General features: G+C 41.1%; 1 protein-coding gene and 1 pseudogene across 1 annotated transcript in view; one reads left to right on the forward strand and one right to left on the reverse strand.

Annotated features, from left to right (window-relative positions):
- PLA2G4A (phospholipase A2 group IVA) overlaps positions 1-16,554 on the forward strand; it is a 170,888-nt gene that overhangs the window by 50,783 nt on the left and 103,551 nt on the right. The window contains exon 4 of the mRNA XM_075528478.1: positions 16,378-16,526. Coding sequence (XP_075384593.1) covers positions 16,378-16,526 — 149 coding nt within the window. The remainder of the gene's footprint in view (positions 1-16,377; positions 16,527-16,554) is intronic.
- LOC142429489 (m7GpppX diphosphatase pseudogene) lies at positions 5,047-6,106 on the reverse strand (annotated as a pseudogene).

Raw genomic sequence — 16,554 nt, forward strand, 5'->3', positions numbered from 1 at the left:
TTCCTAGAGACGAACACTATGGATATTTCCTAGAGATGGACGCTATGGATATTTCCTAGAGACGGACACTATGGATATTCCTAGAGACGGACACTATGGATATTTCCTAGAGACGGACACTATGGATATTTCCTAGAGACGGACACTATGGATATTTCCTAGAGAAGGACACTATGGATATTTCCTAGAGAAGGACACTATGGTTATTTCCTAGAGATGGACACCATGGATATTGCCTAGAGAAGAACACCATGGATATTTCCTAGAGAAGAACACTATGGATATTTCCTAGAGACGAACACTATGGATATTTCCTAGAGACGAACACTATGGATATTTCCTAGAGACGAACACTATGGATATTTCCTAGAGAAGGACACTATGGTTATTTCCTAGAGACGGACAATATGGGTATTTCCTAGAGATGGACACCATGGGTATTTCCTAGAGACAAACACTATGGATATTTCCTAGAGACGAACACTATGGATATTTCCTAGAGATGGACACCATGGATATTTCCTAGAGAAGAACACTATGGATATTTCCTAGAGAAGAACACTATGGATATTTCCTAGAGACGAACACTATGGATATTTCCTAGAGACGAACACTATGGATATTTCCTAGAGAAGGACACTATGGATATTTCCTAGAGAAGGACACTATGGTTATTTCCTAGAGACGGACAATATGGGTATTTCCTAGAGATGGACACCATGGGTATTTCCTAGAGAAGGACACTTTGGATATTTCCTAGAGACGAACACTATGGATATTTCCTAGAGACGAACACTATGGATATTTCCTAGAGAAGGACACTATGGTTATTTCCTAGAGAAGGACACTATGGTTATTTCCTAGAGAAGGACACTATGGTTATTTCCTAGAGACGGACACTATGGATATTTCCTAGAGAAGGACACCATGGGTATTTCCTAGAGAAGGACACTATGGATATTTCCTAGAGAAGGACACTATGGTTATTTCCTAGAGAAGGACACTATGGATATTTCCTAGAGAAGGACACCATGGGTATTTCCTAGAGAAGGACACTATGGATATTTCCTAGAGAAGGACACTATGGTTATTTCCTAGAGACGAACACTATGGATATTTCCTAGAGAAGGACACCATGGGTATTTCCTAGCGAAGGACACTATGGATATTTCCTAGAGAAGGACACTATGGTTATTTCCTAGAGAAGGACACTATGGATATTTCCTAGAGAAGGACACTATGGTTATTTCCTAGAGAAGGACACTATGGATATTTCCTAGAGAAGGACACTATGGTTATTTCCTAGAGATGGACACCATGGATATTTCCTAGAGAAGAACACTATGGATATTTCCTAGAGAAGAACACTATGGATATTTCCTAGAGACGAACACTATCGATATTTCCTAGAGACGAACACTATGGATATTTCCTAGAGAAGGACACTATGGATATTTCCTAGAGAAGGACACTATGGTTATTTCCTAGAGACGGACAATATGGGTATTTCCTAGAGATGGACACCATGGGTATTTCCTAGAGAAGGACACTATGGATATTTCCTAGAGAAGAACACTATGGATATTTCCTAGAGACGAACACTATGGATATTTCCTAGAGAAGGACACTATGGTTATTTCCTAGAGAAGGACACTATGGTTATTTCCTAGAGAAGGACACTATGGTTATTTCCTAGAGAAGGACACTATGGATATTTCCTAGAGAAGGACACTATAGTTATTTCCTAGAGAAGGACACTATGGTTATTTCCTAGAGACGGACACCATGGATATTTCCTAGAGACGAACACTATGGATATTTCCTAGAGAAGGACACTATGGATATTTCCTAGAGAAGGACACTATGGATATTTCCTAGAGAAGGACACCATGGTTATTTCCTAGAGACGGACAATGTGGTTATTTCCTAGAGACGGACAATATGGGTATTTCTTAGAGATGGACACCATGGGTATTTCCTAGAGAAGGACACTATGGATATTTCCTAGAGACGAACACTATGGATATTTCCTAGAGAAGAACACTATGGATATTTCCTAGAGAAGAACACTATGGATATTTCCTAGAGATGGACACCATGGGTATTTCCTAGAGACAAACACTATGGATATTTCCTAGAGAAGGACACTATGGATATTTCTTAGAGAAGGACACTATGGATATTTCCTAGAGACGGACAATATGGGTATTTCCTAGAGAAGAACACTATGGATATTTCCTAGAGAAGGACACTATGGATATTTCCTAGAGAAGGACACTATGGATATTTCCTAGAGAAGGACACCATGGTTATTTCCTAGAGACGGACAATGTGGTTATTTCCTAGAGACGGACAATATGGGTATTTCTTAGAGATGGACACCATGGGTATTTCCTAGAGAAGGACACTATGGATATTTCCTAGAGACGAACACTATGGATATTTCCTAGAGAAGAACACTATGGATATTTCCTAGAGAAGAACACTATGGATATTTCCTAGAGATGGACACCATGGGTATTTCCTAGAGACAAACACTATGGATATTTCCTAGAGAAGGACACTATGGATATTTCTTAGAGAAGGACACTATGGATATTTCCTAGAGACGGACAATATGGGTATTTCCTAGAGAAGAACACTATGGATATTTCCTAGAGACGAACACTATGGATATTTCCTAGAGAAGGACACTATGGATATTTCCTAGAGACGGACACTATGGATATTTCCTAGAGACGGACAATATGGGTATTTCCTAGAGAAGAACACTATGGATATTTCCTAGAGACGGACACTATGGATATTTCCTAGAGACGGACAATGTGGGTATTTCCTAGAGAAGGACACTATGGATATTTCCTAGAGACAAACACTATGGATATTTCCTAGAGAAGGACACTATGGATATTTCCTAGAGAAGGACACTATGGATATTTCCTAGAGACGGACACTATGGATATTTCCTAGAGAAGAACACTATGGATATTTCCTAGAGACGGACACTATGGATATTTCTTAGAGATGAACACCTCCTCTGTCTCCCCGGAACAGCTGGTCATTTGAAATGTTGGCGTTTCAGCCCGCAGCTGTAACCCTTACCCTGACAGTGTCACCAGGGTGCCATTAGAACATAACAAACAAGAAACCCACATTGTATGTAAGTCTGGAGGTCTTTTGTCTACAATGGATCCACATGCCTTCTTCCTATAAGACTCCAGGGAGAGTCCCACCTTGGGCCTCTCCTGCCTCTGGAGGGCACCAACCAGACTCTGTCATTTTGTCACTTTCTTGTACTGGCTCCTGAAGCCATTTTCATCACAGAGTAAGTATATCAGGAGGCACGAGGGCAGTTGTAGGTTGGCAGATAGAACTAACTTTTCTTGGGCAACACAACTTGTTGGATTTAAACTTTAGGGGAAAAGAATCCTGGAAAAAATTATTTGAAGAAATTTTTAGAAGATTGTATTGATTATTTAGGTTTCTGAAAACCTTCAAGCTTTTAAATTTCATAATGCCTGAAGGGAAGTGATATTTTATTGTAGATAAATGCAGAGCAAGATTGGGATCAAATTCCTAATTTTTAAATGACTGTGCCATTCACAGCTGTAAAGCTGCCCTTCTTTGCATATTCTGAGGTCCGCAGGGCTTATGAGCAGAAGAAAACCTTTAACATTCCTTTAATGGAACCTTGATTCCTACATTTTGTCTTCCAAATTCCTCAGTATAGCCAGATGAGTGCTTCCAGAGCTTCAGCCGCCTGTTGAAGCACTTCGATTGGTTTCCCATTAATTCCTGGAGCCTTGCCTTTGGGCCACGCCTTCAGTATGGCTTGCACTTCCTCCTCTAGTGCCATTGGTTGGACCATGTGCTGCTCTTGAGTTGTTGCATGCTGAAGAATTCTTGGCATAGTGACTGCATTATTTCCATCTTCTTTTGCTGCTTCCTACATCCTTCAATAATTTCCCCCAAGAATCTTTCAATATAGCAACTTGAGGCTTGAATTTGTTCTTCAGTTCTTTTCGTTTAAGATACGCTAAATGGGTTCTTCCCTTTTGGTTTTCTAAGTCTTTGCTCATTTCATTATAATATTTTAGTTTGTTTTCTCGAATTCCTCTTTGAAAGTTTCTGTTCAGCTGGATGACTTCATCATTCCTTCCATTTGCCTTAGCTATGATTAAGAGCAAGTTTCAGAGTTTCTTTGACATCCATTTTGATTTTTTCTTCCTTGTCTCTTTAATGACCTCTTTCTTCTTTCAGGTGTGAGATTCTTGATTTCATCCCACAGCTCATCAAGTTTTCTGTCATGAGTGTTCAATGTGCCAAGTCTTTTCTTGAGATATTGTTGATATTTGGGTGGATATAGTCAATGTCTTATTTTGGCGCCTGTGGATTTGTAATTTCTTCAGTTTCCTTGTGAACTTACATGGAACTGGTGGTCTGTTTCCCAGTTGGCTCTTGGCATCATTTTAGCTGCTGATAGTAAACTTCTCCATTGTCTCTTTCCACAGATGTAGTCAGTTTGATTTCAACGACAGTTCCTTCCTCTTTTTGTCTAACTTTCACATTCCATTCGCCAGTAATTCTCAGAGCATCTTCACTGCATGTTTGCTCCATTTTAGACTGACGAGATTGGCAGCGTGCTTCAATTTCTTCATCGCTAGCTCTACTGGTTGATGCATACATTTGAGTAAGTTTGTATTGACTGGTTAATAATGAAAGGGAAACTTGAGTTCAATCAGCTAATTTCCGAGCTCTCATTTAATCACTACCTTACACCACCTTCTTGGTATGATATAGACAGTCAATGAAGTTATATACCATAATTATTATGTTTGTTTCTTTCACACTTCTTCAGATGAGTGAACAAGTGCTAACCACATAGCAGATGTATAACAGTTATTGATTCAATTAATAATGGGCTCTTTTGGCGATGAGTCCTAGACTACATTTTAAAATATTTTATCCCCAAAACTCTTTTTCATCTTGCAGCAAAGTATGGGGTAACCTTTCTTTTTCTTTGTTAGTGATCCCAAAGTTTAATTCCTAGGAATAAGCTCTTACAAAATACATTTTTAAAATGTTCACAAATATTGCTTTTCCCCAGCCCCACTTATCTGTGTTTTTAGACAACCTTTGAGGCAACTCGGCTTTTCTAAGCTCCTGCAGAAGCGAGAGCAGGAGCTATCATCTGTCCTGAGGGCAAAGGTGAGGGTGTGCTGCTGATAGGGCTTTGGGTCACTTTCCCGGTTTTCAATCACCTCTGCCAGCAGATTCATCTGCTCCATTCCAGAGCTGGGGGCCTCAAAGGGCCATGAAGGGCACAAGCAGGAGGTAGTCGAGGGCAGGTCATGCAAGTACCCCCGGAGGCTGTCCCCTTCCCTGGTAGCACTGCAGGATGGCTTCCTGACCTTCCCTGAGGACCTTCTTGAGCAGAGGCAGGTGTTCCGGAATGAGGTCCGAGAGGGAGGTGGCAGGGGGCAGAGGCAATCAGGCATGGGTGATTGAGCTGCTGGTGGTTCCATGTGAGGTCAGGGATGAGGGCAAAGCCATGGGAAACATTTGGGTTCTCAAAAACAATCCTGTTTGCTTAGGTCTGTTTCTCAAGAATGGTATAGCCCCACTGAATACTGAGGTTCTGGGACTCCAGGTGGGGCAAAGTGATGGCCTTGTAATTGTCTCCGGTCTCTCAAATCAGCCAGAGGTCTTGGCACAGAGACTTTGTGGCAGAGCAAACCACGGTGGTTTGGAGGGGACAGGTGATATTAGGTACTACTGATGTTCGAGAACTGCTTCCTGGAGATCAGGGCTGCCGCTCAGGAGCTGGGGTGCCTGCTCCCCTTGACGCGGTCTCTTCTCTGAGATCACAAGGCATCCTCTTTGTCCCACTCCTATCCCCAAGAGCCTTCTTCCCTTTCCCATGTCAGAGCATTGTTTTGTCCTTCACGCTCAGCACTCTCTGCACTGTGATGCCAGAGCACGGTAAGCAGTCGGAGGGGCAGTGCCACTTCCAACACCGCTCCCTGTTCCTCTGAGTGGGGTTCGGCCCCTCCTCTGAACCCCTTTCAGACTTCCTCTGGGTTGCCTGAGCCAACGTGTCCACCATGCCCCCAGCTGGGATATTCTTATGGATCAATCAAAAGTGTTCTGCGTAGAATGAAATATTGAGTAAGCTGTCAGTTTGCAAGCATGGCGTTCCAGTGTGTAGTGGGAGAGCAGCATGACTAGAAGAAGCTGGTGTGCACCGTGCAGGACCTCGTATGCCTCTTTGACCATGCTTCGTGGGCAGGAAGATGTTTGAGGGTGGAACATCAGGAGGCCAACAGTGCATTTTGGAAAATAATTGGGGTGTCTGTGGGTTTTGATGATGGAAAATTGTTTTAATGATCAAAGTGAGAGGTTGCACTTAATTGAACTGGGATAACGGTATTTTGAGTAGAATTAAGGAGCCACCAGTGAGAAGCATTTAAGAGGTCGGAGGTAGAGGCATATTGAATGTGGGAGCTATGAGGAAACGGGAAAAACTTCCAGGCTTCTAGTTCTGGTAGGCAGAAATGAGGGCATCATAAGTAAGACGAGGAATGATGGAACAGACAGGCCAGGTTAAGTCAAAGAATAAGGCTTTATATTTTTAATTCTTTGCTTTTTATATTTTTTACTTTGCATTTAGGGCAATAAACGTGGGGGAAAAGTTTGTTTTGTACATAATGAGTTTGACATATCTTCCAGACATTCAAGAGCCGATGCCTACTAGAACTCAGAGTAGAGTTGGAGCTCACCGTTGTAGATTAGGAAGGCAATCTTATTCATATAGAAGCCAAAAATAAGGGAGAGATTCAAAATGCAGAATTAGTTCAGACTGAATAAAAATAATTGAATTCTTTCAAATGCATGATGCAGAGGTAGATCACATATGGTCGTGTGACCAATAACCTATATGTCATGATTGTGCTACTTCCTTCTTGCAGTCTTGAGGTTAATGTGGAGAGCGCCACGCCAGCTGCAGGTGGCACAGCAGTTAATCACTTTATTCCTAGCCCAAGCTCAGCTGCGGTCCCAGAAGAGAAGCATGTGTCAGACTGCTGCACCTGTACAGCTCAGAGACCCACGGGGGCTATTCTCCCCTGTCCTGTATGGTCACTATGAGTCAGAATCTATTCAGGGGCAGAAGTTTAGTTTGGGTTTTTGGTATTATGACTGCTATTCCAATGATTGAAGATAATCTGCTTAAAAGGACCTGAAATTACTTAGAGTACAGGATTGATTGTGTACCATGTGACATGCTGCTGCTGCTGAACTAGACACATAGCTGTGATGATTCTTTAGAAATTGGTTTTGATTGCAAGAGAAATATAATTTTAATGTATTTAATTATTCTTGAAGAATTCTGATAGTTTTATGATGTCCACAGAAATAGCCAGTAATTTAGTGATGAGCTGAAGGGAAAAAAATCTACTAAAATATACAAAGAAAAAGCATCTCAGATAGGAAATCACCAGGGAATAATTCTGTAGACATACACAGACAAAAATCTCAATGTCAATGAGTTGATTCTGATTTATAGTGACTCTATGTAGATAGTCTAACTCTTACAGAAACAGACAGCTTCCTCTTTCTCCCCTGAAGCAGCTGGTGGGTTTGAACTACTGAGCTGGTGACTCGCATCCCAGTGCCTTACTCCACAGCACATCCAGGGAAAGAAAAAAGGGTATTATATATATACATATATATTATATATACATATATAGATACACATATATTATATATAATACCCTTTATATATATATATATATATATATATATATCAAATGAAGTGAAGATTGTGGAACAGCTCATTGAATTTGACACTGATGCCATTGGCTGGACAATAGATTGTTGACAGTAATTGGAGAAGTCAGAACACAATCGGGTGACAATTATGGGAAGATGATGTCCTTTAAAAGCATGAGAATGAACTGCGTGTGTCTACCCCTCCCTCCTGCCCCGACCCCATTACGGTTGATGGAGAACAGGAGAGGTCTTGAGGAAGAGGCATGGTCAATTCAACTGTGTCTGTAGTTTAGGATGCTTAAGGCTCAATTATATTTATAGGTTGACAGGAAGTAGTCAGGGTAAAGTAAATGTTTACAGATGCAAGTTTGGAGGGGGAAGAAAGTGAGAGATATCTGAGAGGAGTTGGGATGGTGTGGGATTAAAAGCAGAGCATATGGATGCTTTTCACTAGGGAAGAATTTTAAAAGGAACAAACATATTTTTAAGGTTGTGAGATACAGAGAAAGGAATGTGAAATATCCTATCTAGTCCTTCGCTTTTTGTTTCCCCAAGGAAATATCCATCTGAGTTTTGTCCTCAGCTCGGTTGTGCTGGGTATGCTACAAAAATTGTCCATGCTTAAGCAGTCATGTGAGAAATGGGAATTATGAACTCGGGTGCTTGTTTTCGATCAAGTCGAGAACTAAATAGAAGGTGGACTTTGCTTCAGCAATGTATAGCACAATAGCGATTCTCTTCAAAAATAAAAAGATATGAGAAGTTACATAAGATTTTAGAAGTGAAGCATGTAAAAGCTGCTGAGCTAACCAGGTGGAGGTCTCTGAGGTGTACCTGCTTGGCCACTGGCTGCTGAGCTGGCATTTACGGAAGGTCCTGGTGGATGGTTCCTAAAAGGCTAAGTCAGTGCAGCCCACGGCCCGGTTCTGATCTCGAACAGAGGGGTTGCCACGAGTCGGAATCCATCCCATGGCAACGGATGTGGAATTTGTTCAACCCCGATGTAAAAATTCAAGATTTCTGATGAGAAGTCATTGGAGTAGACCTAGTGGGTGTTCTGAAAGCCTCGTTTCATTTCTTTTGGTAATGAATAAAGTATTTTATTGAGTGCTCTTTGCTTCAATTCATCTATCTAGATTGCATATACTTTTCAATGAAAAGGTGCCTTTTTCAGGCAACAAAACATAATTTGATTATAACTTTCTTGAACATGTACTTGGTTCAGAGGAGGGACATATAGAACAAGTGCATTTTGTTAGACTTGTTGTTTGAATGTTCTTTTTTCTCAGGGAGAAAAACAATCCTATCTTAATATGGCCCAATTAATAAATAATTTAGAAGAAACTATCACTATTTTAAAGAACATTTTCTGACAGTCCTCCCAACCACCCCACCCCAATCCCCACCCCCGCGCCCCAACAAAACATTTTTACGCTCTAAGTAGGTCCTGTTGTTACTGTGTGTTTATGTGGAGGGGACTGGCAATTGGGACGATGTGAGATATAGCAAAGAATGCACAGAATCAATGCACCGAATCAGATTGCGTTTTGGCTTTCTCGGAGGACTGGATTTCAAAACCAAGGTAGAATTGGAAGGGCCAAGATCTCAGAGAAAAGGGAAGCAGAAGAAAAGAAGCCAGAAGTTAGTGGTTCCTCATAACACAGTAGACAAAACCTTTATTTTGTTGAACAATGTCAGTCATTTACTGGATATTTTTCACATGACCCAGGAACTTAAAAAAAAGAATTTACACTCATAATTACAGAGTAAACACTGATGTTTTAAAAACAAGACGATGTATATTATTTATTATTTCAAAGCTGCCAAGGGGGTAATTCTTCTGTGTGCTTAAGAATTACCAGGTCAAGTTGTTTGAAATGAGGATTTCTAAATGCCCTCTAAGGAATCTAATTGGTCTGCCTTTGTAGCAAACACGATAGATGAAGCTAATAAAGGCACTGGCGTGGATTACATTTTTGAAGGGCGCTACGTCAAGGTCATCAGTGGCCCTGAGTGGTGTAAACCACATCTCCAAAAGTTGGGCCATTTGAATGCACCCAGAGGTGCCTCTGAAGAAAGACTTGGCAATCTACTTTGCAAACATCAAAACCAAACTGAAACCCATTGACGTTACATTCATTCTGATTCATAGCAACATCATGGGACGCACGACTGCCCTGTTTTACTCCTAGACCGTAAACACCCTGTGGTGCTCAGTTCTGTTTTGAAGCACGCGAGGTTGTGTGTGTTTTTACTTAAATGGACTCACTCTCATTTGACTTGGCTTGACTTGAAGCTCATAATGGTTATAACACAGCTATTCAGAGTAATGATGTTTTGGCTGAGTATTAGGGTGGATTTTCCTTCTGAGATCTTTTTGGCTGTGATTTGTTGTGATTCTTACAGTTTACGGTTCATCTTTATTTCAAGCCAGGGTCTCAAGTTACCAATGAGCAAAGTGGATATTAGTAAGTAAATGGAGAATGCCTGGAATAAAACAAAGAATTTAGAAGGTGCTGTAAGCTTCTGTCATGAATCACATAATGTATTACCCTGACAAAGCTCAAGTGACATGTAGACCTGTTATAACTTTAAACAGGCGCTCCTTAAGCTCCTAAGGTTTATGAGTGAGTTCCGTAACCCTGGAATTCAGGAGCTATTTCTGGTGCATGTAGTTTCATGCCACCCTTATAGGAGCATGAACGTGTATCCCACACCCCCTGCATTTTTGCTTGTCAAGATTGAGATGAAAGGATGAGATGTAAAAGAGTGACTGCCCACACATTACATCTACCCTTCAACACCTGTTTGGCTAGAAATAATCAAGCTGAAGATGAGTCAGAGACTCAGAATTCAATTCTGCTTATACTCATGACTTCACAAGTGTAGGATAAGGGATCAGGAGCAAAGGAAAAAAAGCAAAACATCCTTTTTAATGAGAAAACAGCATGGGGAATACATCTGACCACCCCTCACTACACAAAAAGGAGGAAGCTCCATCTCCAAATGTGCCCAAGGTCAGTTGCCAAAAGAGAGGGTCAGACGTGCCTCTATTCCCCTTTCTTATTCTGGCATCAATCATTCATTCCTCCCACGTCATTCCACTTCTATGGTGGGTTCGATGTCATTGCAGTGACCACAGAACTCACAGACAATTCAAGCATAGTAAGAGAGTTACTAGGTTCCCACAAGGCAGGGATCAGTAAACAATAAGGATACAGGGATTGGTTCACAGCAACACCTGTCCTCAGCCAGCAGCCATGTCACTTGTCCTGAACTTCTGAGCCACGTGGCCCCTTGGCTTCTGCCTAGCGAGCCTGCCACACAGCCTCACAGCCTCACAGCCTCATAGGCTTGGTCGTGCTCCTTGGGCCTGTCTGATGATCTCCTTGCTTTGGCCGCTGGTCTTGACCAGATCCTATTCTCGGTCCCACGGTGTTCATGCTGTAGCGTCTCGACCCACTGCAGACAGAGACCTTGAACATGCTCCACTGGCGCCCTTCTGATGCTGGGACTTCCCTCTCTGCTCCCGAGATGACTCAGACAAGGAGAGATGGCTTCCATAGAAGTAGGGCTTTTCTCTTGCAAGAAATCATGCCCCCAAAGAAACAAACAGCGCTGGCTTATTTCACCCCATCTGTTCCGGTGGAGACTCAGGCTCTATCCTACTCTGCGTCTAGTAGAGAACTCCCTCTAAAGTAGAATGTTAACTATACGCGTAGAGGCTTGACTTATCATACATCACGTAAGGGATTATAGCTAGAAGCCCATACTGCGTAATTAACTACATTGCACCTATTTTTAAGTTTTTGAAGAACTTTTTATTGTGAAATTTCTGGAGGATCTCTCTCTCTCTCTCTATTTTTATTCTTTGTGCACATCTAGGAATTGCTCCAAAACATTAGGCTAAATGTTTGCTGTCAAAAATAAATTGATTTCTTTCTTTTAAAAAGTTTCAATCTGTTTGCCTGGTGCCAATGAGGTTATGTTTGATGTAAATAAAGTGAGCTAAGTCAAAGGAGGATCGCAATTCAATTTTAAAGCAGTATCGTAAGACTTTTTTTTATCATCTCGACCTCACCAATGCTACAGATATTTAACTGGGGAGATTAGCAATGGTGCAAATTGCAAGATCAAACTTTTCATTTATTAGGGTTTTCCCACTGAACAGAACCTTTTGAAATTTTAATTTTGGTATCACTAAAGACACAGAGGCATAAACTAGAGACATTTCTAGCCCGTTATTTTAAGATGGTGATGCCCTTAAACTGACAATGAATAATGAGACTAGAAAGTGGTAGCTTTTGAACTGCATCCCAATACAAAAACTTCTCTCAGTATTTTGACATATAAAATTGGTATTGTTCACTTGTTCGTACGATTCTCTATTTTGTCCAGGGTGGGATTTGTTAGACCATTGAGAACCTAAAAAGTTGAAAAGACAGCTAGATCTCTGACCAAGTCCGTCACTCCAACTTGTTGGTTTCTTTTCCTCGCTCTTTCTTCCCAGGGAGCCGTGCTTTCTGCTTTCTTGTTTGGCTCAGGAAGATTCCTCTTCTTCAAAGATTCAAATAAAGATCAAGCCTCAAAGAGCAATTTCCCCACCTACAATCTGACCTTATGAGTCCTGTGTAATAATCGGGTGACGGAGTTTCTCGTCACTGGCGTAGAGTAGCTGCTTGTCTCCCATCGCTCTTGCTTCTCAAATGAGCCCATTAGCGTTGACTCACTTCCATAATTCAAATCTGCAGTTCAGGACTTGGCTTTTTTTCAAAGCCCAACTTCCTCTTGATAGGTCACTCCTGGCAAAAAAGTACTCGCTGACATATTTGTGAAGTGAACGAATGATGTTTACCATCTGCATGCCTCCTCTTTCCACACACTTTGCTTTCTACATCGGCTTGTGTGTGTGTTTTCTGAAACACAGATCTAAGACCGCAAGCATAAACATATGAATTAGCCAGATGAGAAAAAACTGGCTGTATGGTTTAAATGATGGACAACTTTCGTTCTTTTAAAAAATTTTTAATGTGAAGTTTCTATAGCCTTTTCCCCTTAAAATCAAATGCTCCTTTGACTCAGAAGGTGAAGGTATATTTTCCTTCTTTATGCTCTTCCACCTGGCACTGTAAACATGACGTTTACTTCTGGTTTGCAGCTCTGAGGCCTGGTGTTGTGGCCGGGATGTGGTTAATGAGAAGTAGCCATCACTGGCTGGTTGAAGATGTGGACACACCTCATATCGCATCCCTCTCTTTCTTGGCTAAGTTCCTTTCACCCTTTATCATTCTTCCTCATTCGTTTCATCAAGTTTGTTTTCCATGTACCCACTGAAAGATACAGATATTGAGTCAGACGTGATCATATCAACTTTTATTTCCCTAAAATTGAAATAGGAGAATTGTAAGCAAATGACCCAGCTGATTATTATAATCGGCTGGACTATGTGCTTCACAATGAAGGTCAGTCGTGCTGCACTCAGAAGGTCTGGTGGTGTTGCTGGTATGCATTGAACAGCTAACCTCTGGGCGATTGTGTCTCTGCTCTGAGGGAGAAAGATGAGCTGTCACTCCCATAAAAATGTATAGCCTCAGAAACCCTTTATGGGATGGCTCTGAGTCAGAATTGGCTTAAAGGAAGTAAATATAGATCTACTGATTACGGATGTAGGCCAAACAGGGTCAGCGGTCTGTGTTTTGAATGAGAACCTTAGGCATCTCTGTAGTATCCTGTCTTCTGAGACAGTTACTGCTTTTGACCAAAGATGCATATGTTCAGAAAATGTCAATGCCTCATTTATAGTTCTATTTATAGATCTTCCTGTTTTACAGTAGAAAGCACACTTAACAAAAAAAATCTGTTGACCACATGGAAGAATTATGTAAAACTGTGAAGGAAACACAGAGATTCCATTATTTGCTGACCACAGTGTCATAAAAACAGTATTTTTTGAAAAGCAATTGTTTCAGACACTATTATTTTTTGAAATTTTCCTTTGTGTTTATTTTAGAAATCTTTTTTTCTGTGCTGGCCTCAGCACCACATTGTCTCTTTGCTCACTCTCCTACCCTCCCCCTTTTTCTTTGTCTCCCTCTGGCTCCTTCCCAGAACGCTCAGTCCAGCCTCGCCTTCCATCGCAATGCACATCTTATCTTCATTACGTAGAAGCATGATGTCCTTCAGACTATAATTGCTAAAACCTTGTCAGTTGACCCCTCCCAGACACTGGGCCTGATATGGCTTTCAACATTTTCTGTGTTGTGTGTGTGTGTGTGTGTCCTTCTCTTTTTCTTCATATTGGGGTTTACTTCTGAGGTAGTGTATCATTGGGGGTCACCCTCTTTAATTTTTATTATATGTTTTTTTTCTGTTTTCGGTATCTGAAACCCAGAATTGATGAACCTATAGAGACAGCAAGTAGAATAAGGGTTCCTGGGGGGGGGGGTACAGTGGGAGAGGGAGAGGGGATAAAGGGGAGCTGATATCAAGGAGTTTAAGAAGAAAGAATATTTTGAAACTGATTGTGGTAGCAATTGTACAGGACTGTTTGAACTATGGAATGATATGATATCTGCATTACCTCCCAATGCAAAGAATTTTTTTTCGAGGGGGAAAGAATATAATTGTGATCTGACATCTTGGAATTTAGTTTGTGCTCGATGCTTGTTGTGTGAAATGGAACTGACTGCTTAACATCTCTGAGTTTCGGTTTGTTGCCTGGTACACCAACATAAAATATTTGCCTCATAGAACTGCTGTTAGATTTCAATGGGGCTAATGTGTATAAAAGGAGATCTAGTGGCAGAGTGGCTAAAACACTACCTGGCTAAGTGAAAGTTTAGTGTTTTGAACCCCCAGGTGCTCTATGGGAGAAAGGTAAGGCAGATTTCTTCCCTAAAGATTACAGTTTTGGAAAACATATGGTAACACTCTGCACTGTCCTTTAAGTCACTACCAATCAGAAGAAACTTGAAGGCAATGGCCTTTCATGTGTATAAATTGTTTAAAACAGATCCTGGCAGTCAGATACTGAAGGCATTGATTTTAACGAACTCATGGCAAAGAATGTGTTAAAGAAAAAAAAAACCAAGTCCTTAAACTCCAAATTCAAAACCAAACTCACTGCCATTGTGTTGATTCTGACTTACAGCAACCCGAGAGGAACCTAGATGGTCTAGTGGTAATACATTGGGCCACCAGCTGCAAGGTCAGCAGTTTGAAGCCACCAGTGGCTTGTGGAAGAAAGATGAGGTTTTCTAGTCTCATAAAGAGTTACAGCCTCAGAAACCCATTGGTGCAGTTCTGTCCTATAGGGCAGGGTCCCCATGAGCTCTTACGTCAGAAGATCTTCAAGGTGGGACTAGTTGCTTTCTGTTGCGGTTGTTGCTCCGTGCCATCAGATTGGTGCTGAATCACAGCAGCTCTGTGTGCACCAGAATATACAAACATTGCCTGTTCTTGTGTTACCTGAACTCCCACGGTTCCTGTGCTGAGCCCATTGTTCAGCCACTGCCTCACTCCATCTCCTTGAGGGCCTGTCTCTTTTCCACCGCCCCTTGACTTGACCGCACAAGATGCCCTTCTCCACGGACTGCTCTTTCCTGACAACATGCTTCTCTTGGTGGTTCTGAAAATACAAGGATGAGTGAGACTTCATCACTGATTTCAAGTTGTTCACAGTCCTAGAGGAGGAGACAGACATACTTCATCACAAATATAGTGTGCTTGATGTTATAAGAAGATAAAGGATTTATGGGGACCACAAAATAAAGTGGTCAACTTAACTGCTCTGAGGTAGTAATTTTGTTAAGGACATATATAGTGGGAGGAAATTAAATATTTCCTCTATTAGCTATTTGCTATTGTTGCTATTTAACACGGCAACATACACTTGTAATATGACACATACATAATTTTATGTAAAATAGAAAAGGCGTTTCCTTTCTTGACACACCTCACTTTCATCTGATGGTAAATTCTGCTGTAAAATATAAAAATATGTAACAAATATCGAAATACATGTTGGCTACTAATGAGAGCATCATTCATTAGGGTTATTTAGCACACAACCTGTGTAGTCACACGAGGAAATCCTACTACAGCAATGTCATAAGAACTTTACTATTTCAGTTAGGAAATAAAATAACAAAGATACACTTTCCGATCTAGATAAGCATCAGGATTGCCCGCCTGGGGTAAAGGCCATAGTGCAGCTATCTGGGTCAGATGGTCATGATTGTCTAGATGTTAGATTAGACTGTTTAAGGCATTACCTGTGCGCTGAGCTGAATGGGGGAGTTCAGAATAAGTCATCTAACAAATGATTGCCTCTTGCAGAATGCATAATCAATATATAGTTCTACAGTCTACTGTGTTCTTGTATTATATGTTATATCATCTACTAGATTTTTAAATATGAAGGGGACTTCAAAAATCTCATATGAAAATGGAGTTAAAAGATAGTGAGATTTTCCCCCAAATTCCTAGAAGCCCACTAGCACATTACTGAAGATTCTTTGAAAATAATCTGATGATGTCTGATTCAAAGGAAGCAAACTATGGGTTCCATGTTTGCTTTCTGCTCACATGGCTTTTTACTTTCTGTAGTTGACACCCCAGACCCCTATGTGGAACTTTTCATCTCTACCACTCCGGACAGCAGGAAAAGAACAAGACACTTCAATAACGACATCAATCCTGTGTGGAATGAGACATTTGAATTCATTTTGGATCCTAATCAAGAAAACGTTTTGGAGGTAAATGAATCATTTGGGGACTGTTTGA

The sequence above is a fragment of the Tenrec ecaudatus genome, chromosome 1 (genome assembly GCF_050624435.1).
Source record: "Tenrec ecaudatus isolate mTenEca1 chromosome 1, mTenEca1.hap1, whole genome shotgun sequence".
Classification (NCBI taxonomy): Eukaryota; Metazoa; Chordata; class Mammalia; order Afrosoricida; family Tenrecidae; genus Tenrec; species Tenrec ecaudatus.